Raw genomic sequence first — 26,994 nt, forward strand, 5'->3', positions numbered from 1 at the left:
TGCTGTCTGCATCCATCTAATCCAGAAGTGCACGTTGACATGCTAGTTGTTGTTAGCTTATCCTGACTCCAAAACTCCGCTCTGGTCTCTGAAAGTTGTGAAAACTGCTTGTAACTTCTAAATTATTTATCTTATATATTAATGACTTATGCAAAGTGTCTTCATTGTTTAAAGCAGTATTATTCTTAGATGACACAAAAGTATTTTGTTATGCAGACAGTATACAACAATTATTATCTGACATAACATCTGAAATGATACAGCTAAAAATATAAATAAATTTGAATAAATTAAAATAATGTCATTTGGGAATTATGAGGAAGAAAAAGTACAGTTACAGATACAAGGCATAAGTATAGGGCAGGTCAAGGAGAATACATTTTTAGGGGTCATAACTGATTGTTTTTATCAATCAGCTGTAATGCCCATATCCAATACATAAAAAAGTATTGCCGTATGAAACAAAGCAAAGCATGTTTTGGATCAAAGAGCACTACATATTGTGCAAAAATTTGGGGCAACAACTATAAAACCATAATAGAACCACTGATGAAACTTCAAAAAAGATTTCATGACCACACTAATCCAATGTTTATTCATGCCAAATTACTTAAACTGCACGATTTGATTCTGTACCAAACTGCACAAGTAATGTATAAAGCTAAAAAAGCCACTTACCAAAAAATATCCAACTACTTTCTTGTGAAAAGGAAAGGCAACTATAATTTTAGAGGCTTTTTAAACTTTAAAGTGCCTCATGCTCAAATGACAAGGAAGCGTTTTTGTATCTCTGTGGTGTCAAATTATGGAACATGAAAACAGAACTAAAATTTGTGTCCAAATATACATGTATACAAAAGTTTAAAAAGTGATTATTTCAAAATACTGTACTGAAGAAATTAATGCTAGTGTATGTATGTGTGTATGTATGCATGTATGTATGCATGTATGCATGCATGCATGTATGCATGCATGCATGTATGCATGCATGTATGTATGCATGTATGCGTGTATGCGTGTATGTATGTGTGTGTGTGTATGTGTGTGTGTATGTATGTGTGTGTGTATGTGTGTGTGTATGTGTGTGTGTATGTATGCGTGTGTGTATGTATGCGTGTGTGTATGTATGCGTGTGTGTATGTATGCGTGTGTGTATGCGTGTGTGTATGCGTGTGTGTATGTATGCGTGTATGTGTATGTATGCGTGTATGTGTATGTATGTGTGTATGTGTGTATGTATGTGTGTGTATGTATGTATGTGTGTATGTGTGTATGTATGTATGTATGTATGTATGCATGCATGCATGAGTGTATGTATGGCAACAGGAGGCGTGGTCAGTCTGAGTGACCCGTCCATCAGGCTGACCTACAGGAAGTAACAACAGCTGATATACGACACGTCACCACCAACACCGTGGACAGTTTTAAAGATGCAGCAGCAGTAGCTGAAACATGTCAACAAGGTAAATACACTTCACTTTATTGTCTTTAAATAAGAACTCAAGAAGTTAAAGTACATAAGACGACAAAATGAACATCTTTGGTTTAGTGCGTATAAACTCATCACGGTGAATAATTTGGATGCTCAGAATACATGAGGTAAGTGAGGAAGAACTTTGGACCACTGTAAACTTTTAAAAATTAACTTCTGTATTTCACATTTTTAGTACAGTAAAAATCAGGCCTTTAAGCAGGTTTATTTTACAACTATCTTATATACTATTTACTTCACAAATGCAGTTACACCTTTATAGTTTTATCATATGTTCTGTTCATCTGTGCTGGTGTCTTGTTTCCGGTGGACAGCCCCCTCTCCACAGATCCGATCCGTGAGCTGAGGAGTCCAGGTGAGGCGAGCCGTGGTCCATCTGCCCCTCAGCTGGATCTGCCCCGGAGCGGGTGCAGCGGGAGAGGGGGAGTGGAGGGGGGAGGGGCAGGAAGGGAGGGGTGAGAATGGGTTTAGGCAGGTAACAGGAGAGGAGGAGAGAGGAAGGGAGAGAGTGGACAGCTGCAGAGAGAAAGAGAGAGAGAAGGAGAGAGTAGGAATAAGAGAAAGGCAGGAAAGAGATAGAGGAGGAAGAAAGGAGGAGAAGAGAAAATGAAGGTGGGATGCAAAAAATGAGAGAAAGACATGAGTTCCATCTTGTCATGTTATGCCTAAGTGAGTGTGACATCACCCACAGCTTTCAGCTCCAGTCAAATGAAGCTCACTGAGGCTGGCAGGAATTTAGGAACTGATTTACAGACAAAATAGTGAAATGAAAACAACAGGATCATGTAGAGCGGGTTAATAAGAGCATTTTAAGACCAAAATGATGAGCCTCACAGCAGCAGTTACAGACAGTTTCAATGCAAAGTCAACAATTAGAGCCAGAGTCGATGGAGTCAGAAGCGCCCCCCATGCTCACTTCCTATTTGGAATGCAGTTTCCATTTGTATATACAGTCTATGGTTATTATTACTTAAATGCGCACTAAGACTATTCTGATGGAAGGTTTGTGCAACATTCCAAGAACAGCAAAAGTATCTCACAGGAAAAAAGCAGAAAAGTTACATATTTGTGAAGTTACATATTAATGTACATATTTTTCATCCGTTCTCTGAATCTTATCCACCCTTTAGTGACTCTGTGTTAAAGGTCCTATATTACCCAGAAGAAAATCTGAGAGTCCCTGCTTAGACTGCTGCCCCTGCGACCCGGCCCTGGATAAGCGGAAGAAAATGGATGGATGGATATTACACAAAATGGACTCTTGAGAGCTTTAAATCATGTTATAATGTTGTTTCCTCATGAAAAACAGACCTGGAGTTGTGTTTTGTTTCATTCACACACGTTTGAATAACACTTTATTATTAGTCTGTCTACATCTCCAAAGCTCAGAATGCTCTGGATCCACCTTGTGATGTCATGAAGTGGTAGTTTTAAAGCTAACATCTACTTTTTTTTAGTTCAGTAGCGATTGGCATCATCCAAATGATTCTAGTGATGGTGTAGGGAGTTTAAAAACACAGTCGAGCACTTCCTGTATTACCACATGACATCACAAGGTGGAAGAGAGTATTTTCCATTTGAGAGAAGAACTCTGCCTAAGCCTACGTTTACACTGAAATGGATCCGTGTATCACTGTATCAGAAACGATTTGTGTCCAAACATGTTGCTTCTGTGTCTGCAATCCTTCCTTATCCACACAGCTTTGAGCTGATTTGTTTACATTTTAAGAAACAAATTTAAAACCGCATGGCTCATTTGCATAAACTGAGAGCTCAAAAAACAGCTTGCTTCTTGTGCACTGATGCGGTTCAGCTTCTGTTGGACTAAAGGACACGACTCAATGGAATATGAGTGTTCTTTCTGTGACAGAGGAATGTTCTGCTGATGGTGAGTCTGTTCTGTGCTTCTGTCGCGTTGGAGATGGTTCATATTAAACTTTTCAGAGATTATACGTCTGCAGGTCATACGTATAGACCGTATATATGAATGGACATATATTCTAGCCTCTTAGTGTTTTGGCAGTAAATTACTTCGCAGCACATAAATCAGCGTATCTGCGTTTTCAGGCTTCCACACGGTGCTGGATCAGATCTGTATTCAAATGAATTTGTGGGAGCTGGTGGCACCAGATCGTTCCGTCTCTGGAGCTGTTTTCAGTCGGATTAGTGTGAACGAACACTGCATCCGCAACGAAAACGGCTCGAATACATACTAGTATGGATGGGGCCTAAATCTGCAGGGTTTGTGTGTTAAACATGTGTGAATGAAACAAAACACAACTCCAGGTCTGTTTGTGATAAGAACCTTTAAACTTGTCAGGAGCTGTAAAAGTTTGATTTGATTTGAACATGTTTGCCTAAAAACTGAGACACAGTGAGGTCATGTTTTATGGAATTTTAAATGAAAATCATACATACTGTCCCTTTAAACTCTTTTCCATGTTTGTGTTTGATATATTACACTTAAAGATGCATTGTGTCTGTCACCTGCTTGTTTCTATGAATACGTCATTGCTCTGCCTGGAATGTTCCACAGTATGACATTAAATAACTCTGCCTTACATTTATTCAATTACAGGTGGTTTAATAGCTCAAAAATAGAAAAACTAGAAAAACTAAAATTCTGACTGTGAGCAGGGTTGTCTCTCCACAGATCTGAACTGTAACTTGGTCTGGTTTGGTTTCCATGTAGATAGAAAGGTTTAATGCCATACTGTGAAACATACCGAAGCAATAAGGATTTGACGGCCCCTCCACCAGAAAAGTTAAGTAATCCACCTTTAATTCTGTTCCGATGCAGCTTTTGCCTTTAGCTCAGACTGTTCAGTACAAAATTGACATAAGTGGTTTCATAACAAAACTCCACAGTCTCCGGTCTGTTTATTTATGCTTTAAGATAATTTCTCCACTGCCATGTTTGTAAGTTGACCTTGACATGAGTGAGACGGACAGGAGCTGCTCTGAGATGCCCTGAGCTAAAATAACACTCGGATCATGTACAGAGAAGTGAGCGAGTGGGAGAAGGAGAACAAAATGGAGATAGAACAGCTTATGCCATGAGTTTAAAGGTGCATTGTGTAACTTTTCTGGTGGAGGGTCAAATGCTTTTCTCCATAAAGATGTTATTGCTTTGTCTGGAATGTTTCACAGCACGTTTGGCATTAAACCTTTCTGTCTTCATTGAGACCAAACCAGACAATGAGTGTGTTTAAATGCACATCAGTATCTCGCTTGTGATCGAGTTTTTTGAGTATTCTGGTTTCGTCATGGTGCATGTAAACGCAGTATCCCGGTTTCAGTATCCCGGTTATGAGAAACCGGGATACTGTAGCATGTATACACAGTATCCCGGTTATTGCAACATAAAGTTAAGAGTGCAAACATTTTTCAGTCTTTTTACCACAGCAGTAGCCACATAAATAAAGTGACCAACATAAATAAAGTGACCATATACGAGTGAAATGACTGTAAAATAAAGAGCTGCGCTAAAACTGCACTTGTATGACCTGCCCACGTATGATCTCTGAAAAGTTAAACATGAACCATTTCCAACTCGGTACACGCACAGAACAGACTCACCATCATCAGCACATCCTCTCTCACAGAAAGTACACATATATGCCACTGAGTTGTGTCCTTTAGTCCAACAGAAGCTGAACCGCATCAGGGCACAAGGAGTGAGCTGTTTTTTTTCTTTTTTAAATCGCTTATAGTTTATGCAAATGTTTATACAATGAGTTTATGCAAATGCAAATGTGGTTTTAAGTTTTGTTTCTGTAAAATGTAAACAAATATGCACAAAGCTGAATTATATTATCAAACGGGCTGATGTGGCTCTATTGTGGTTACGGTTTATATGTTGTAAAGTTTATTTATGCAGAAGATTTTAATCAAGAATCTGTTGCAGTGTAGAACTTGTACAATAGTGTTTGGAAACGTTGGGTTTGATTTATGCAGTGGATCATAGCCCCTTACCGCTGGTTAGGAACCTCCCAAGCTTCCTATGCTAACACTACATACTACATTTGATCATGTACACAGGGATACGAGTACCCCAGTTTTAGTACGTAGTAGCAACTGAGCCCTGATGAAGACCAGTTTGGTTGAAACATGTTGTCTTTGGCCATCTAAATAAAGGCCTTTTAACTATCTTTTTCCTTGTGCGATTTTTAATTCTTTAGAGCGCCTGGAGTCCGTTGTGTTTTAGTTATTATCCTTTTTCCAAGAGCACCCTCTACCTGCTCTCACTGATGGGAAAACCTGCAGCAAACAGCCACATTCTGTTTTTTCTGAATACATAGTATCCTGAATCCTGCCATAATAGTGATATGGCAAATAACCAAGATCCTGATGTGCATGTATACACAGTCAATTATGTTAAAATCCCTTTAATTTAAAGGTGCATTGTGTAACTTTTCTGGAGGGTCCATCACCTTCTCTTTTCTCCACCGAAATGTGATTGCTTTGTCTGGAATGTTTCACAGTATGGCATTAAACCTTTCTATTTTCATGGAGACCAAACCAAATGAAGTTACAGGTCAGATCTGTGAAGAGGCGACCCCACACACAGTCAGAATGTCTGTTTTTCTAGGTATCTTTGAGCTGTAAAACCACCTGGAATTGAATAAATGTAAAGCAGAGCTGTTTAAAGTCATACTGTGGAACATTCCAGGCAGAGCAATGACATTTCCATAGAAACAAGCAGGTGACAGACCCTCAATCAAAAGTTACACAGTACACCGTTAAAGGTACAGTATGTAACTTTCTGGGGGTGGAAGTTTTATTATGTCAGGCTGTAGAATGTTACAGCCAAAGGATCAACATTTCCATGGAAACTAAGCATGATGAGGCCCTCCTCCAGGACCAATAAGAGTCAGGTTTGTGGAGATGCAAGCCCGCTCACAGAAAGGACATGTTTTTCTATATTTTTCAAAGACTTTTTAGTTACCTACTGGGGCTTTAACTTTTATTATTGTGTACATCAGCAATAATAAAGCGAAAAAAATGCAAAAACTCACACTTCTGCAAGAAAGATGATTAAAAATTTAATTAGAGCAAATAAGTCTATAAAGAGACATTTCTCCAATTTTCTGGGGCATTTAACAGATCTTACCTGAGTCCAGAACTGACCCCCAGAGAACAGAGTCTGACGAAAGAAGGGAGCGACTGTTGAGCCACTGGGACAAAAGAGGAGAGGAGAGAGTAGAGAAGAAATGAGAGGGGAGAAGGAGGAGAGAAAGAGGAGAGAGAGAGACGAGTGTTGGAGAGGAGAGGGAGGAGAGAGAGGTGGAGAGGGTAAAGGGAGGAGAGAGAGACGAGAGAGAGTTTGAGAGGAGAGGAGAAAGGAGAGGGGAGAGGAAAGAGAGAGGGAGGAGAGAGAGGAGAGGAGAGAGAGGTGGAGAGGAAAAAGGAAAGGAGAGGGGAAAGGGAGGAGAGAGAGGTGAAGAGCAGAGGAGAAAGGAGAGGGGAGAGGGAGAAGAGAGAGAGGAGAGGTGAGAGAGGTGGAGAGGAGAAAGGAAAGGAGAGAGAGCGAGAGAGAGAGAGTTGGAGAGGAGAGGATAGAGAGTTGGAGAGGAGGGGAGAAAGGAGAGGGGAGAGGGAAGAGAGAGAGGGAGGAGAGAGAGGAGAGAGAGGTGGAGAAGAGAAAGAGAGACAGAGAGAGAGGGAGGAGAGGAGAAAGGAGAGGGGAGAGAGGAGAGGAAAGAGAGGTGAAGTGGAGAGAGGGAGAAGAGAGGGTAGAGGGGGAAAGTGGTGGAGAGGAGAAAGGAGAGGGAGGTGGAGAGGGAGGAGAGAAAGGAGCAAGAGAAGAGGGAGGAGGAAGAGAGAGGAAAGGAGAGAGGGAGGAGAGGAGAGAGAGCATAGTTACTATACTGACTACAGTAAGTATAATAGTATAATAGTGACTATAAAATGTATTAGAATCCGGTGTAGAACTCAACTTCAGCACGACTTCATGAATTTTTGTACTTTTCTTCTCAACATTATCCCCCAAAATTGTACTATTCTACCAAATCAAGTCAGAAGTAGACAAACTTGCAACCTGTTTTATGCACTTTAAAATACTTTCAACGGACCATCACATCTTTCCAAGTCCTGAACTTATTCTGCACACATTTGACTTTAGTTTATTTCTACTGACAGAGAAGACGCTGAACTTTGTGACAGTTTAGAATTACACAGATATGAACCAAAAACCAGGTCAAAAAATCTGCAAATCTGACAGATACAAGAAACTCCACCTGAGACTCTTGTGTGTGTGTGTTTACCTGAGGGGAGGGGGCGAGGCTGCAGTGGGGGAGTCCGTGGGGGGGTATTTGTGGGGGTATATGAGGGGGTATATGAGGGACAGCGGGGCAGTTGACCAGGAGCAGTTTGCTGAAGTTGAATTTGTAGGTGAAGCGTTTTCCTTTGGTTTTGTGCAGAATGCGTTTATTGTAATAATATCTGAAAAACATGTGAACAAAAACAGATTCAGGCAAAAAGAATTCTCTCAGTTTACTGCATTTAGAAGGTACTACTGCTGCTGCGTCTAGTACTACTGCAAATACTGGGAATTGGTAAATAGTCTCTTTGCTACTTTGCTGCCAAGTGGTTGTTTTCAGATAGTACACTGTGCTGTCATAACTACTACTGCTACTGCTACTGCTACTACAGCTACAGCTACAGCTACAACTACAACTACTACAACAACTACTACTACTACAACTACTACTACAACTACAACAACTACTACTACAACTACTACTATAACTACAACTACTACTACAACAACAACAACTACAACAACGACTACTACTACAACGACTACTACAGCAACTACAACTACAACAACAACAACAACTACAACAACGACTACTACTACAACAACTACAACTACTACTATAACTACAACTACTACTACAACTACAACAACTACAACAACAACGACTACTACTTCAACTACTACTACAACAACTACAACTACTACTACAACTACTACTATAACTACAACTACTACTACAACTACAACTACAACAACAACTACAACAACTACAACAACAACAACAACTACAACACTACAACAACAACTACTACCACTTCAACCACTACTACAACTACTGACAAGCTACTACTACTACTACTACTACTACTACTACTACTACTGACAAGCTACTGCTACTACTACTGCTACTGCTGCTGCTAGTACTACTGCTACTACTGCTGCTGCTGCTACTGCTACTACTGCTACTACTACTACTACTACTACTCAATGCTACTCCTACTCAATGCTACTCCTACTACTACAACCACTACTGTACTACTACTAGTACTAAAACCACTATTGTACTACTCCTACTGCCTAATGCTACTACTCCTACTACTACTACTGCCTAATGCTACTACTGCTACTACCACCATCGCTACCACAAATGCTATCACTACCTCTTCAAGGTGGAGGGTCCAGTACCTTCTTGTCTCCATGGAGATGTTATTGCTTTGCCTGTAATGCTCCACAGTATGTCATTAAACTTGTCTAGCTCCATGAAAACAAATACAGTAGATGAGGCCACTAGCCTCAGTATCACAGATCAGGTCTGTGGAGAGGCGAGCCCATCCACATTAAGAATGGATGTTTCAAGGTGTTTTTAGAGCAACAAAACACTTTTAACTGTGTGAATAAATGTATCGCAGATGAGTTTAACGTCAGAGTGTGCATCCCGATCTTGACATAAACATCATGGGTTGAGCGGCCAGATTCACTGACCCACAGGTTGGTGGCGTGTCCTTGGGCAAGACACTTAACCCGCCTCGCCCCTAGTATCTGCGTACAATGGTGTGTGAATGTGTGTGTGAATTGGTGAGTGGTTCCTTTGTTGTTAAGCTCTTTGTGTACCTTGAAGATGAAAAAGTGCTGTATAAAAATGTGACCATTTATCATACTGTGGAACATTCCCAGCAACACAATAATATCACTATGGAGACAAGTAGATGGTGGAAAAATATACAGCAAAACTGAAATTACTCCTAGCCTACCATTAATACTACCTACTGACACTGTGTCTACTATTACTGCTACAACTACCTCTGCAACTACTACTACTACTACCAATACTGATCCTACTAATACTACAAATACTACAATCCTACTACTGCAATTAACTTATAGAATACTTAGTTGCACTTGTTCTTGTCGCACCTGAGAGCTCGGCTGAGTTTGTCGTAGTTCATGTGAGGCTTCCCTTTCCTCTCTCCCCACAGCTGAGCCAGTCTCTCAGGGTCTCTGATCACGAACTCTCCCCACTGGTCGCTCCAGCCGATAGCCCCGCCCCCGCCCTCGCCCCGCCCCAAAAGCTCCAACAGGAAGTGCCAGAGCTGCACCTGCCGCGAGCCCGGGGACCACCAGGGTCTGTACGCCCAGTCTGGAAACAGGACGGCTGTGGAGAGAGGGAGAGAAGGACAGAAGAGGGAGAGAAGAGGATGTGCAAGAACAAGAGAGGAGAGAGAGCGTGAAAGAGAGAGAGGAGGAGAGAGGACAGAGGGTGGGTGTGATAGGAGAGGTTGAGAAAGTGTTAGGAAATCTATTAAAGCATTCCTGGAGTGTTAAACGAGAGCACAACGAGAAAATAATTATGTAAACTAAATTCTACTTTCTTGTCCCCAGAGTCAGATTAGTCCTCTGCATTTGACCCGTACTTGAACCTGCCAGGAGCAGTGGGACCCATCTCCAGATCGTGAGCTAGTCTTGGTCAGGACTAGTTTTACTGGAGGACTGGACCTGTTGTGCCCAGACACTGGGAGAACGTGCAAACTCCACACAGAAAAACGTTGGGGTTGAACCGATCCAACTTTTATTTGTATGGCACATTTTATTAACACAAAGTGACCAAAGTGCTGCACACAGTACGCACAATATAAATGAACACATTGAATAAAATAAAGCATAAACTAAATAAGCAAGTCAATAAAAAACATTTAAAAAACCCCAAAATGTTAAAATCCAGTGAGTAAAGTGTGTTTTTAAATAAGACTTAAAAGAATCGACTGCTGCTACTACTACTGCCTATACTACTACTACTACTACTACTACTACTACTACTACTGCCTAATACTACTACTACTACTACTACTACTACTACTACTACTACTACTACTACTACTACTACTACTACTACTACTACTACTACTACTACTACTACTACTACTACTACTACTACTACTACTACTACTACTACTACTGCTACTACTACTACTACTACTACTACTACTACTACTGCTACTACTACTACTACTACTACTACTACTACTACTACTGCTACTACTACTACTACTACTACTACTACTACTACTACTACTGCCTAATACTACTACTACTACTACTACTACTACTACTACTACTACTACTACTACTACTACTACTACTACTACTACTACTACTACTACTACTACTACTACTACTACTACTACTACTACTACTACTACTACTACTACTACTACTACTACTACTACTACTACTACTACTACTACTACTACTACTACTACTACTACTACTACTACTACTACTACTACTACTACTACTACTACTGCCTAATACTACTACTACTACTACTACTACTACTACTACTACTACTACTACTACTGTACTACTACTACTACTACTACTACTACTACTACTACTGTACTACTACTACTACTACTACTACTACTACTACTACTACTACTACTACTACTACTACTACTACTACTACTACTGCCTACTACTACTACTACTACTGCCTACCACTACCTACCACCTACCACTACTACTACTACTACTACTACCACAACTACCTACTACTACTACTACTACTACTACTACCACCACCTAATACTACCTACCACTACCTACTACTACTACTACTACTACTACCTACCACTACCTACTACTACTACTACCACCTACTACTACCACTACTACCACTCCTAGCTACTACTACTACTACTACTACAACTACTGCTGCTGCTGCTACTGCCACTACTAATTAAAATAAAGTAAAATAAAATAAATTAACAAATAAAATAAAGCATAAAATAAATAAAAAAAAAAAAAAAAAAAAAAAAGGCCAGAGGACAGCACAATTCTGTCGTGTTAAAAGCCAGTGAGTAAAAGTGTGTTTTTAAATGAATCTTAAAAGACTCGACTGAAGGGGAGCTCTTAAAGTGAGGGGGGGGAGAGTGTTCCAAAGTTTGGGGCTGACCACAGAAAAGGCTCGGTCATCCCGGCTTTTGGATCTCGTTTTTGGGACGACAACCAAAAACCTTCTGGCTGTGAGGTGAATGTGCTGGCCAAGTTTAAACCCAGGAACAGTACCACTATTTTCTGCAGAGGGCACAAGGACCTGCAACACACTGAGAGGTGACAGGAAGGTCCCACTAAAGCTAATATTGTCAAATTTGAAAGGTTCAGGATGTAACGTGGAGTTTAAAAGGTGTTTAAAGGTGCACTGTGTAACCTTTCTGCTAAAGTGTCCACTACTTGTTTGACTCCACGTATAGTCATTGTTTTGTTCCTGAAATGTTCTACAGCAGGAGTCTCCAACCTGTAGCTCGGAAACTACCGGTAGCTCTCCACCCCCTTCCAAGCAGCTCACCAAGGGATTTCTGAATTCTATGTATTGTGGATAATAAGTAAAAGTTAATTAATTGCCATTGTAAATCAGTATCACTTTGATACTAACTTGGTGCACCAATAAATGGAGTTAATACGATTAACTAAGATTCAGGAGCAGGACCACGCCCTGACCGTCCTCTCCTCCTCACCTGCGAACCACAGCTCACTTCGACCACGCCTCTAATTTCCCAGAAGCCTATATGTAGCAGCATTTCCCATCATCCCAGTTTGTCTCGGCTAACTTGACCCCACCCTCCCACCCCTTATCTTGTTTGTTTTTCAGCCTGAAGATGCCTACGAGGGGAGTCCCGTTCCGGCTGGGCCAATTGTAGATTGAGACGGAGCCCCCACCCAGAGTCTCAACCCAGCCATCTTTGCCCCTCGTATATTACCAATAAACTTCTTTCGCACTATGTCGTTCTTGGCGTGGTCCTTGCTATAGTGAAATGGATAATGGTTTATCTTTTATAAGCATCTAACGGTTCCCTGTTCAAGCTTTGCCGTGGCTCTTTATACTTAGTTTCTTTGTGACTGCTGAAATTAGTAGCTCTCTAGCATTTTTGTTTTGTAAAGGAGCTCAGTGGAGAAAAAAGGTTGGCGGCATTCAATTCAACTATCTCCATGGAGACAACCAGCCACATCACCAGGCCAAGTTCCAGGTCAGATCTGTGGTTGGAGTAAGAATGCATGTCTCTGTGGTAGTTTTGAGAAATAAAAGCATGTGTGAAATGAATAAACACAAGATATATTTGGTTAATGCTATAGTGTGGAACATCCCAGGGCAAAGCAATGGCATCACCATGGAGACGAGCAGATAGCAGACCCCCAGAAAAGTTACACAACTCTCCTCTTTTTCTCTTATTTCTCTTTTCATGACTACCTCTCTATGATCTGTCTCTTTTTTAGATTATATAATTCCTCAGGTTTAATCAGTGGTGGATGAAATACTCAAGGTTGTACTCAAATAAAAGTACAGATACAGGGACAAAAGTAAAAATATCACATGAAAACATCCACTTGAGTAAAAGTACCAGTTTAAAAATGTACTTTAAGAGTATTTTATAGAGATTTTTAGAACAATTTAAGCATGAAATGTAATAATTTTGATAAAGAATTTAGCAGATTTTTCAAACAATTCAATTGATTTTAAAATTTTTCCAGCTGTTTTGTGTTTTTGTGTAATTGGTTTGCCCAAAGTTGGGACATTAACTCAAATTAAACGTTCTAAGAATAAGTTTCAGCTTTTACAGCAGGTCTCGACCAAATAAAGAAAAGTACTTTTTACATTTCAGTCCAGATTTAAAATGTAGTGGAGTATAAAGTACAAATACCTGTTCTCAAATATATAAATAGTGAAGTAAAAGTAAAAAGTATCCACTGTAAAATGAATTTAAGCAAAGTACAGATACATAAAAATAGTAAACAGTAAAAACAGACCGAGAGGAGCTGCTGCTGTAATAATAACAACAATAATAATCCAGATAGTTTAGAGTCCCTCATGTGAAAATTCTCATCTTGTTTTCAGTTTTATTTTAAGAGACTCATTGTTGTCTACGGCATCTAGTCTCCTGCTGCGAGTGACTGATGCTGTTTCCAGAATAATCATTTATCATACCCGGAATAAAGTCTATAGAGAAAATATAACTCAACTTTAGCTCAAATATTTGTGCAGTGCATTACAGACCACTGAAAAGGCACTGGCTGTTTCTCGCTATTCAAACATACAGTTCTATATTACACAAAATTGTAAGCTGTTGAATGTTGTTACCTCCTCAAAAACAGACCTGGAGTTGTGTTTTCTTTCATTCACACATGTTTGAGTGACTCTTTATTATTAATCTGCTCTGTTTCATCTTTTATTCAGTAGAGATTGACAATTCCAGGGCTGAAATTAATCAAATTATTCTAGTGAAGGTGTATGGAGTTTGAAAACACAGTGGAGCAGTTCCTGTATTACCACATGACATCATAAGGTGGAACAGAGTGTTTTGAGAGAAGAACTCAGCCTAAATATGCAACATTTGTGTGTTAACTCTTCCAGACATAAGGGCAAGTTTAGTACATTTGTCCTCATCTGAATTTTTTTCTTAATTTTGCGATTAAAACTCCCCCTTTTACCTCCTAATGAAGTGTTATACATCTTTAAAAAAAATAAAAATAAAATTATTACAATGTGTTATTACACAGTCTGCTGCTGTAGTTCTGTCATATGGCTGTAATAAAAGCTATAGGACCAGAAACACAATGGAAAAAAATTAATAAAATTCACACTCTTTCATATAAAACACACAGCAAACATGTATACACACATTTTTGGTCATTAAAAAATGCTTAATTTAGGGCCTTAGCTACAGAAGTGCAAAATATCAAGTCTGTAAGGAAACTAAAAATATCCTTATTGCCTCAAAACAAAACAAAACAAAAAAAAAGTACAGTGGCCCTTGACTTTCCTAGTGTCAGTCATGGCTTGTGTCAGGTTCACGGCACAGAGACACATCTCTACCTGCATTCCATGGGTTTATTACATTTGGATTTGGTCATTTTGAGTGAAATTAACCTTTCAAATAAAACCAGCAAAGGATGTGCAATTACAGAGATCAAGATGCGTAATTTGCCATTTATTTGAGAAATAACTAGCCTGATTCACTTCATACAAACCGTCTGACCTCGCAGCATTAAGATTCATTCACTTGATGGTAAGTGGGTCCTTTTTTTATTTAACCAATCGCTGTTATTTGGTTGTGACGTATGTAATGCACCGCTAATGGGACTAACTGGTATATTAAGCTTTTCCCAAATCCCATAGGAAGAAGGACAATAACGTCTTTCCCTTTGATAAAATTCACCAAACATTCTCTTTGTTCCGGCTTTAAATCCTCGATCTCAGGAATCGTTGCCAACACAGAATGTATGGCTCTTCACTGATTGGCTGGTGCCCAGACTCGTACTTCTGGGGTTCTTGCAAACCATCTAGTGTATTCCGATTCCTGACCTAGTCGCTGGAGAGAAATTGAGTGGAGGCACTAGGTGGCGCCAGCCTGACTAAGAAATAACTGCACTTAGAGCAGCTTTTTCACTTGAACACTTAGAGCAGTCGACCATTTTGACTCATTACACTCTTTGGCAAAGTTTGCGACAGTCACAATGGATGGAGGGCATGCATTTGTGAAATATGCTAGGAAAGCCACAAGTCTCAGCTTCTCAAGAAAAAAAAGCAAGTTTCTATCTTTTATGGTTGGAAAGTTATGTGCAGTTATATGAAACATATTCCCAGGCATCAAATACAATACTGTGCAAGGGTTCAAGGTGTGTGAATGAAACAAAACACAAGTCCAGGTCTGTTTGTGATGAGGAAACAACATTAGAACATAAAATAGGCCCGTTAACATTTCCTCTTTCTTTTTTGTCTTTGTCACATTCATTTTTTGCACATTTCCCGGCTAAGGCCTCCATAAACACAGCCATTGTCTGCACACACGAGGGGAAACAAATCACTTCTTATCCTAATAACCCCCGTCAGTAAAATGTAATGTTTCACTTTGCACAATATTACACTAGTCAGACCTTCCCAAAGACACGGCCCCTATCTCGCAATGGTTAAATATAGTGCCCAGACCCGCCTAATACAGACTGATTGAATTGTCAAACCTTTCTTACATTACATCTGAATTAATCATCTCATCACTGATAAAATCACGTGAACGGGACTCACCTCGGCTCCAGAGCGGTGATGGCAAGTGTCCTACAGGGGGCACACAGCTGCACTGCATCTACAAAAAACAAAATAAAGTCAATTAACTGGAGAGTATCATAAATAATATCATAAAAATGACCATTACTCTGAGCTGAAATGTGTTCTGTCATTTTCAGATTCTCATTTAGCTACACGGGACAGAGATACACGAAAAATACAAACCATAGCACACATCGTTTAACTAAATTATTAGTTCCCTCTGTTATGCCATAATCATTTTGAATTAAAAGACAGCAAATTATGAATTAATCACTGAATTAATTAAAATGAAAAGTGTATAATTTTAAATGTTTTGTAATAAAAAATACATTTAGTTATTATTAAGCTTTCTCCTTAGTATTTGTAGTATTTTACCTTGTCAAACATGAATTCTTACTGTGAGTGGGATTGCCTCTCCAGTGATCAGACCTGTAACTTAACCTGACGCTTTATGCTTTATTGATTTAAAGTTTAATGCCAAAAGATGCAACATTTGAAGCAAAGCAATAAGATAGCCACCAATAAAGTCAAAATATTATTATTACATAGTAGTTGAGGGGTCCGTCACCTGCTTGTTTCTATGGCGATGTCATTGTTCTGCCTGGAATGTTCCACAGTATGACTTTAAACAGCTCTACCTCACATTTATTCAGTTACAGGTGGTTTTATAGCTCATAAATACCTAGAAAAACAACATTCTGACTGTGAGCGGGGTCGTCTCTCCACAGATCTGACCTGTAACTTCTGTCTGATTTGGTCTCCATGGAGATAGAAAGGTTTAATGCCACACTGTGAAACATTCCAGACAAAGCAATAACATCTCCATGGAGAAAAGCTTTCGACAGATCCTCCACCAGAAAAGTTAAAGAATGCACCTTTAAGTTAAAAATGGGTAAAAATTGTCAAGCTGAAGTCATAATTAACAATGAAAATGATTGAAATCAGGAGTGTCCAAACTAGTGAAAGTGTTTTACCTCGTCAGGAGCAGACAGGAGCAGGCAGGAGCAGACAGGAGCTCTTCAGATGAATGATGTGATTGTCTTTGGAGGTGGAAATGAAGCGGACAAATCCCGAACCACTGTCTCTCCTCCTCTTACCCCCCTTTCCCCTCACACCCAGGACCCCCTCCCCCCCTCCCTCCTCCCCCTTGACCCCGCCCCTCTCCTCTGTCCCCTCTGGTCGCCACGGTCACTGCCCTGTCATCAACTTTGGAGGATTTAGACACAAGAGAAAGCGTCCTCAGATATAATGATAGAGAATACGGGAGGCCAGACTTTACTGTTGTTTGTACCTTTCCCGGGCCTAAATACATGACTCGAGTGCATCAGGAAGGGCATCTGACTTAAAACCTTTGCCATATCACTGTTTAAATCACAGCAGTTTTGATTTATAATCTAAAGAGCTGTCAAGCCACTTTCTTATGCCCAGTCTCAATCACATGTCTTAGTAATGATGTAGTGTTTAATGGTAACTGTCTTTTTCTTTCTCTCGTCTTCTCTATCCTTTCTTTCACTCTATGCTCTTTCTTTCTTTCACCTTGCTTTCTCTCTCTCTCCCCCTTTCCCTCTGCTTCTTCTCTTCTTTCTCCCTCTCTGTCTCCCTCACTCTTCTCCCCCCCTCCCCCTCTTCTCTCCATCTCATTCTCTTGACATTCTCCCTCCTCCTCTCTCCGTCTTTCTGCCCTTTCCTTCTACTCTTTTTCTCTCTCCCTCTCCCCACTCCTCCTCTCCTCTCTCTCTTTTCCCCCTCTCCTCCATCTCCTCCTCCTCTTTCATGAGAGAGTGATTGCGGAGGCTTTTAATTCCGGTGTAAACATGAAGAGTGTCAGACTCACATGTTTAATGCAGGAGCTCAGGTCACTGTGGTGTTTGACCCACAGGGGGCGCCGGACACATGATCCGCGCTGGAACCAACCGCCGCTCTCAAACGTTTAAAAGTCTGTTCAAACATAAACACAAAAGAGTGACTTTATTAAAAAGTTTTAGAGAAATATAAGTTTGGAAATACTCTCCTCTGTATATACTTGTAATACTGTCCTCCAAGATTCACTGTGTAACTTTTCTTCTGCTTGCTTGTCTTGTTTTTACAGAGATGTAATTTCTTTGTCTGGGATGTTCCACAGTAAAACATTAAAGGGATAGTTTGGTTTTTTTGACATGAACCTGTATAACATCCCCGTGAGCAGTGTCGTGCATCCACACTGACTTACCCCCGACCGCGTCAGGTGAGCCGAGATACTGGCCGGTTTTGGGGCTGATGAAAGTAGTCCGGCAAGTTGGCTGGGGACATTTAAATAAAGTGTTTTTCTTCTCAAAACAATATGTGTTCCAAAGAGTGATACCTTTGCATCACAAAGCCATCATCCTCAAAAAAGTCCTCATAATCGCTTGGCACTATTTTCTCTGTGTTCGTATCACTGCGTGCTGTTGCCAGGTGACATTAAACTGAAGTAACTCTATGTGGTAAATGGTCACATTTTTCTATAGCGCTTTTCCATCTTCAAAGCACTTTACAACAAGGAACCACTCACACATTCACACACACATATACACACACCAGTGTACGCAGACACTGAGGGTGAGGAGGGTTAAGTGTCTTGCTCAAGGACACAACAGCTCATCTGTGGGAGCTGGAATCACACCACCAACCTGTGGGTCCGTGGATCTGGCTGCTTATGTCGAGATCGAGATGCACACTCTGACATTAAAGTCATCTGCGATACATTTATTCACTCAATTAAAAGTGTTTTGTTGCTTTAAAAACACCTTAAAACATCCATTCTTACTGTGGATGGACTGGCCTCTCCACAGACCTGATCTGTGATGTCTAGGCTAGTGACCTCATCTACTGTATTTGTCTTCATGGAGCTAAACAAGATTAATGCCATACTGTGGAACATTACAGGCAAAGCAACAACATCTCCATGGAGTCATGCAAGTCGTGGACCCTACACCTTGAAGCAGTAGTGATAGTGATAGTGGTAGTACTAGTAGCATTAGACATGAGTGGTAGTAGTGGTGGTAGTAATAGTAGTAGTAGTAGTAGTAGTAGCATTAGACATAAGTGGTAGTGTGGTAGTAGTAGTAGTAGTAGTAGTAGTAGTAGTAGTAGTAGTAGTAGTAGTAGTAGTAGTAGCATTAGACATGAGTGGTAGTGGTGGTAGTAGTAGTAGTAGTAGTAGTAGTAGCATTAGACATTAGTGGTAATTAGTAGTAGAAGTAGTAGCATTAGACATTAGTAGTAGTAGTAGTAGTAGCATTAGACATTAGAGTGGCAGTAGTAGTAGTAGTAGTAGTAGTAGTAGTAGCATTAGACATTAGTGGTAATTAGTAGTAGAAGTAGTAGCATTAGACATTAGTAGTAGTAGTAGTAGCATTAGACATTAGATTGGCAGTAGTAGTAGTAGTAGTAGTAGTAGTAGTAGTAGTAGTAGTAGTAGTAGTAGTAGTAGTAGTAGTAGTAGTATTAGACATTAGTGGTAGTAGTAACAGTAGTCACATTAGATATTAGTAGTAGTAGTAGTAGCATTAAACAGTAGTGGTAGTAGTAGTAGTAGTAACTTTAGACATTAGTGGTAGTAGTAGTAGTAGTAGTAGTAGTAGTAACATTAGACATTAGTAGTAGTAGTAGTAGTAGTAGTTAGACATTAGTAGTATAGTAGTAGTAGTAGTAACTTTAGACATTAGTGGTAGTAGTAGTAGTAGTAGTAGTAGTAGTAGTAACATTAGACATTAGTGGTAGTAGTAGTAATAGTAGTCACATTAGATATTAGTAGTAGTAGTAGTAACTCTAGACATTAGTGGTAGTAGTAGTAGTAGTAGTAGTAGTAGAAGTAGTACTAACATTAGACATTAGTGGTAGTAGTAGTAGTAGTCGCATTAGATATTAGTAGTAGTAGTAGTAACATTAGACATTAGTAGTAGTAGTAGTAGTAGTAGTAGTAGTAGTAGTAGTAGTAGTAGTAGTAGTAGTAGTAGTATTAGTAGTAGTAGTAGTAACATTAGACATTAGTGGTAGTAGTAGTAGTAGTAGTAGTAGTAGTAGTAGTAGTAGTAGTAGTAGTAGTAGTAGTAGTAGTAGTAGTAGTAGCACACCTGCAATTGAAAAAAATCATAGATACATAAGTGTAATGCCATACTCTGGAACATTTCAAGTCAAGAAATGACATCAGTTGCTTATTTGATACTGCGCAGATACATAGCAAAAGTTCCACAGCGCACCTTTAAAAATGAAAACTTGGACTTGATTTGCTCTGTGCACTGTGAGCTGTTGTTGTGCAGAGCTGAAGAGAACCGAGGTGGAGAAGAGGAGAGGAGAGGAGGAGGGTTACAGGATCATTGCATCATCATCATCCTGCACTCGTTTAAACAGAGTATCTTTAAACCAGGGATGGAGAGATGGAAAGAAAGAGCGATGGAGAGATGTGTTTTCATGTAGGAGTGAGAGAAGTGTTGACCCCAGACACTCAGGTTAAATATAAACTGTACGATCACGTGGAATCAAATATGAGAAAGAGCAGCATTTTAACACGAGTTTAGTTTGTAAAGTTTGTAAAGGTGCACTGTGTAACTTTTCTGGTGGGTCGTCTGGTGCTCGTCTCCGTGGAGATTTTGGCTTGGGTGTTTCAAAGTCTGGAATTAAACTTACACACATTCACCCACATATTCACACACACCTTCAAACATACATTCATACACACATTCACTCAACACTCACACATTCACACATTCATACACATATTCACTCACACATTCATACACACATTCACAGACACCTTCAAACATACATTCATACACACATTCACTCACACATTCATACACACATTCACAGACACCTTCAAACATACATTCATACACACATTCACTCACACATTCATACACACATTCACAGATACTTTCAAACATACATTCATACACACATTCACTCACACATTCATACACACATTCACTCACACACTCACACATTCATACACACATTCACACATTCATACACACATTCATACACACATTCACAGACACCTTCAAACATACATTCATACACACATTCACTCACACATTCATACACACATTCACTCACACACTCACACATTCACACATTCATACACACATTCACTCACACATTCATACACACATTCATAGACACCTTCAAACATACATTCATACACACTTTCACTCACACATTCACACATTCACACACACATTCACACATTCACACACACCTTCAAACATACATTCATACACACATTCACACATTCAAACACACATTCACACACACATTCACTCACACATTTGCACACACACATACACACATTCACTCACACATGCATACATTCATACACACATTCACACAGTCATTCACTCACCCATTCATTCACACATTCACTCACAGTCATACACACACACGCATATTCACTCACACATTCAGTCATACACACACACATTCACTCACACTCATACACACATTCACACATTCTCACACACATTCACACACATTCACACACACATTCACACACATTCACTCACACATTCACACATTCACTCATTCAAACATTCATACACATTCACACGCATGTTCACATATGCATTCATTCACACATTCATACAGTCATACACACATTCACTCACACATTTACACACATTCACACATACATTCATTCACACATTCATGCACCAGTGTACACAGACACTGGGTCGAGGTGGGTTAAGTGTTTTGCCCAAGGACACAACTGCAGCATTCATCTGTGGGAGCTGCAACCTCCAACCTGTGGTTCAGTGGCTCTGACTGCTTTCTCCATGATGTTAATGCTGAGAGGGGGATCTGAACTGCCAACCTTTGGATAAGTGGCTGACACCAGGCCAAGTTACAGGTCAGGTCTGTGGAGAGAGGACCCCCCCCCCCCCATTCACAGTAACAATGCATTTCTTTTAGCAACAAAAAGGCTTATAAATTAACAATTGTAAGATAGATAAGTGTAATGCCATATGGTGGAACATTCCTGGCAAAGCAATGACATCTCCTTGGAGACAAGTATGAAGCAGACTCTCCATAGTTACATAGTGCAGCTTTAAATTCTGGTTTAGATTTATTTTAGTCCTTGTTGAGGTTTTGGATAAGGTCTAGTCCTTTAGCAGAATCCTGGTTTATCAGTGGTTTAGTCTTTGGTCCTACAGGAAACCTTTCACAAAAGTTGCTTTGCCTGGAATGTTCCAGAGTATGGCATTAGCTTATATCTCCATGTATACAAGTCGAAGCTGCTATCTGGTTACTAATCAGGTCTGTGGAGAGGACAGTCCACTCACAATAAGAATGAATGTTTTTAAAGGCATTTCTTTTGCAATACAAACACCTGTTATTAGGGATGTAATAATAATCGAAATAACGTGATATCGTATCGTCAAAGTTCTCACAATAATATCGTGGACCATCACAATATATCGAATTACAAGTCTCTTTGCTTAAATTAAGAGTTATGGTGCAGTAATAGCTAAAAAAAATAAAAAAAAAAGACAGAGAGGGAACTACATAGACCATGATCCTTTGCTTCATTTCAGTGGAGACTACAAGAAGAAAAAACTGTTCTAACACTTTTAAGTCTTAGTTCACTAGCTATGACCACACCAAAGACGACATAGTGCGAAGAAGTTTATTGATAATGTACGAAGCGGAGCAGAGGTGGCTCGGTTGAGACCTGAGGTGGGGGCTCCATCTCAATCTTCAATTGGCCCAGTCGAAATGGGACCCCCTTGTAGGGGTCTGAAAGACAAAATAGGAGATGGGAGGGTGGGGTCGAGTTAGCTGAGACAAACTGGGATGATGGGAAGGGCTGCAACATATAGGCTTCTGGAAAATTAGAGGTGTGGTCGAGGTGAGTTGTGGTTGGCTGGTGAGAGGAGAGGTCGGCTAAGGCCTGGTCCTGCTCCTGAATCTCAGTTAATCATATTTACTATATTTCTTTGGATTAAGTCTTGTTGAAGCATTTTAAGAGGAAAGTCGCATATTCACAGTTTTGTTAGCCTCCACAAAATACCACAATAAATATTGTACTGTGAGATGTATATCTTTAAAATATTGTACTGAGAGATTTGGATATTGTTACACCCCTAATCATGAGCCTCCCCACCATATCGTGAGCTTTCCCACAATATCACAATAAATATCGTACCATGAGGTTCATACCACAACGATATCGTATCGTAAGACTTGGATATCGTTACACATCCACCTGTTATTGACAAATGCAAGATAAGTTTAATGTTATTGTGGAAACATAAGCAAAGCGATCTCCATCTACTCCAGAAAAGTTACACCTTTAAAGCCACAAGAGGTAACATTTCCAGTGTGTTCCTGTAGCGAGCAGACAGAAATGCAAACAGGACCCAGAGGTGCAGAGATGTGAGGCTGTGATCGTCTGAGAAGATGATCTGATTAAAGGAAGGACCACAAGAGGATCTGAACCGGACTAAAACCAGATTAGACCAGGGCTAAACAAACAGGCCTTTTAGAGCGCCTCAAATCCTGGTTTAAACCCTCAGACACAGACTCTGATGAAGCGTTTGGACGAGACAGGAGCAACAAATGAGGCGACAGGGCCAGGGGCAACAAATGAGGCGAGAGGAAGAGGGGCAGGAGCAACAAATGAGAGGACAGGAGGGCAACAAATAGGAGACAGGACAGGGCAACAAATGAGGCGAGAGGAAGAGGGCAGGACAATGAGGGACAGGGACAGGGGCAACAAATGATGAGACAGGGACAGGGGCAGGAGTAACAAATGAGGCGAAAGGGACAGGGACAGGGGCAACAAATGAGGCGACAGGGACAGGGGCAACAAATGAGACAAGGACAGGGGCAGGAGCAACAAATGAGACGATAGGGACAGGGGCAACAAATGATGAGACGGGACAGGGGCAGGAGCAACAAATGAGACGACAGGGCCAGGGGCAACAAATGAGGCGACAGGGCAGGGGCAACAAATGAGGCAACAGGGGCAGGAGCAACAAATGTGAAGACAGTGGCAGGAGCAACAAATGATGAGACAGGGACAGGGGCAGGAGCAACAAATGAGACAAGGACAGGGCAGGAGCAACAAATGAGGCAAGGACAGGGCAGGAGCAACAAATGAGGAGGCAGGGACAGGGGCAGGAGCAACAAATGAGGAGGCAGGGACAAGGGCAGGAGCAATAAATGAGACAAGGACAGGGGCAGGAGCAACAAAATGCAGTGACAGGGACAGGGGCAGGAGCAACAAATGGGGTGACAGAGGAAGGGGCAGGAGCAACAAATGAGGAGACAGAGACAAGGGCAGGAGCAACAAACAAACAGATAATACTCCCTACAACTGTACAACATCTTCCCCTTATGGAACAGACACATAAGGGTGAGTTGTTGTACAGTGGGTCAGTGGATGTGACCACTCAACCAATAATGTTTATGTTGAGAGTGGGATTTGAACCACCAACCTTCAGATCAGTGGACAATCTGAGTATACGTATTGATACTTTTGCATGTTGGTGAAGTGAAAGTAAAAACCTGTGTGTGTGTGGTGGTGAATGTGAAGGACAGTCACAGACACAGGATCGTGTTTTAGTGGAGTCGTGCGGCGCAGCTCAGGTCAAATCCTGTTTCTGTAAGAAGGATCAGCTCCAGCCCTTTACCGCTCTGTCTGTGAGCGAGGGAATACGCATGGAGGACAGGAGGGAGGAGAGGGGGGTGAAGGGTAGAGAAGAAGAGGTAAGTTTTTGTAATAATTCATCTTAAAATATACCTACAACACTAATATCCAACATCCAAAACTTAAATCACAGACATCTTGTAGACTTTATCATATATATGTATATTTTAAATTCTTTCTCGTGGTTTGATAGAATCTCATTTTTAGGGAAGTCCTAAAAGGAGGCCCTAGAACAGTATTGTACATGTTCTAAAGTGCTCAGCAGCTCAGCCTGTCTGTCTTCTGTACCTCTCACTTAACAAACTGGATCCTGCTTTGGTGACGCTCCACATACAAAATGTTCGCTGCAAACTCAGGATGATTTAGGCCAGGGGTGTCCAAACTTTTTTCATCAAGGGCCACATCTCTAAACACAGACGAAGCAGAGGGCCGATCAAGGGCCATAGACAGGTGCTCAATACAGTGAATAATTAAAATATGTACATGTTAGAATGAGCCATCAGTCTTTATTCATGCTAAGATCCTTAAAACTACACACTAAATATGAAATATTAGCTTTATCAAGGTAGATTTTCAAAAAACTTGCAATAAAAAGTAAATTTTTCATTGATGCAAGGTAATTTGGGCCAATTCTCCTGGAAGCTTAAGGGCCAAGAAAAAACTGTCTGAGGGCCACATTTGGCCCACGGGCCATAGTTTGGACATGCCTGATTTAGGCAGTCAAAGGTTTCCTTTTTGGTCCTTCCTGTGGATCAATCCTGCCCATCGTTTTCGCCTTTCACTATTTTTCAATTCCGTTGGAAAGAGAAACAGTTTAAATGGAGGTTTGTAGTCACACAAATCTGACTCCCTTTTGCATTTATGGAGTTTACAAACTTCCGAAGCACTTTTTCGAGCAGTTTTCCGCTGTTAGGATCCAACAACCACACAATTACGATGTCCGAATCCCATAACTAAAATATGACAATATCAGAACCAGAAACAAAAGTGATATGGTTCAAAAGACTTGAAAACATTGGCTTTGTCAATAGACACATCCCACTGGGAAAACAAACATGACGGTTTGATGCTCACTTTTCTGAGGATCCTTCTCAGTATGCATTATACAGGCTATAATCAGCACGCTCGCCTTTCCACAGATCTGACTTGTTACTTACTTACCAGCAGCATCTAATAGCAGAACATGACCAGCAAGATCAAATATATGAGCTCACAAACTCACAAGAATTCTTTTACCCTGCACTACGACACCTCCACCTGCTCCAGCTCCACACCTGAGCAGAGCAACTGTTACGAATCAAAATAATTATACCTTTTTCCATTTCTAACTGTGATTATTTAAATGACTGTGATTGCATGGCCCCACACTACAATCTCCAAACATGTAGAAACCTGGAGGTAAAGACAGACTCATATATTTTCTATAGGAGGTGAACCTGACCCGGAGGTGAGGGGCTCGTCATGTCTTACGCGTGCCCAGTTTGATGCACTTTTTGGGGGCTTTTAAGCTCCTGTCTGAGCCGCAGAGATCCAGGGGGACATGCGGTTTTACTGAAAGCATTCTCACTCACTCTAATGTCACTGTGCGCGACAAAGACATATCCGCATGAAACCAGAGAAGAAGAGAAGGAGGGAGGGATGCAGAAGGGAGGGGGAGAGAAGAGAGTGAGAGAGGATGGGAGTAAAAAAAAAGAGGGAGGGAGGAGAGAGATGAGAATGGAGAGGGGTGTTTTAGCAATATAACAAAAGATTGGTTTCTCAGGCTGACCACGCCCACATGAAGTAACTCTGCATTCAATTGTTTTCCAACTCCCACCTGGACCTCGGATTTGACATCACGTCTGAGCTTGAAGTGTATTTCTCTTCCGTTACAACCTTTAAACTCACATTTGTTCAATTTTGCATTTTGTCAGTCTCAATACAGTTACAATAATTCTAGGTTCTTTTTGTTAATTATTACATTGGACATTGTTCATTTAAATATACTTTATTTTGTTAATTCATTTCAGTTTCCATTCATCATACTCACCTGCAGCTCCACATGGTCCAGACAAAAGAGGGGGCGTGTCTCATGTCAGCCATTTTAAAATCTTGGAGGAGGTCAGGGGAGAGCTGGTTTGAGTTCTGTTTCATTATTTTTTGTGTATTTGGTTTTATAGTTATTTTCAGCTGTTTAGTTTATGTTAAACATTTTGATTTTAGGAATAATCCTTGCTTTGCTTTGCAGAGTTACCTGGAACTGATCCTCACCTGGGGGAGGTACTTCCTGTTGGGCGGAGTATGAAAGCAAGAAGGTGTCATCAACTGAGAGAGACTTCTGTGGAGGTTGTTTGGTGGTTTTTAATTTGAATTACTTATTTTCTAGTGATGGTGAGATGAAGCCCCATGAAGCACTGAAGCGTTCTGTCCATTTGCTCAACTCTTGAGCCGATGCTTCAAGGTGCTTCATTTGCTCCACTGCGCCATCAAGTGGA

At 40.6% G+C, this 26,994-nt stretch overlaps 1 protein-coding gene across 2 annotated transcripts; it reads right to left on the reverse strand.

The window, feature by feature from the left end:
• Positions 1-1,457: 1,457 nt before the first annotated feature.
• Positions 1,458-17,793, reverse strand: LOC110175125 (ETS domain-containing transcription factor ERF-like). 2 transcript variants are annotated; one of them, XM_055152052.1, is made up of 6 exons: positions 17,687-17,793; positions 15,832-15,889; positions 9,669-9,906; positions 7,759-7,936; positions 6,606-6,669; positions 1,458-2,008 (listed from the first exon to the last, which is right to left on the reverse strand). In XM_055152052.1, the coding sequence occupies exons 2-6, from the start codon at positions 15,887-15,889 to the stop codon at positions 1,773-1,775; spliced, it is 774 nt and encodes a 257-aa protein (XP_055008027.1). In that variant the 5' UTR covers positions 17,687-17,793; the 3' UTR covers positions 1,458-1,772. The 2 variants fall into 2 exon arrangements, with proteins under 2 accessions (XP_055008027.1, XP_055008028.1); XM_055152053.1 differs by lacking the exon at positions 17,687-17,793 and having other exon boundaries at positions 15,832-16,001.
• Positions 17,794-26,994: the final 9,201 nt, after the last annotated feature.

The sequence above is a fragment of the Boleophthalmus pectinirostris genome, unplaced genomic scaffold (assembly GCF_026225935.1).
Source record: "Boleophthalmus pectinirostris isolate CB_2022bp ecotype Guang Dong unplaced genomic scaffold, ASM2622593v1 HiC_scaffold_16, whole genome shotgun sequence".
In the NCBI taxonomy this organism is placed as follows: domain Eukaryota; kingdom Metazoa; phylum Chordata; class Actinopteri; order Gobiiformes; family Gobiidae; genus Boleophthalmus; species Boleophthalmus pectinirostris.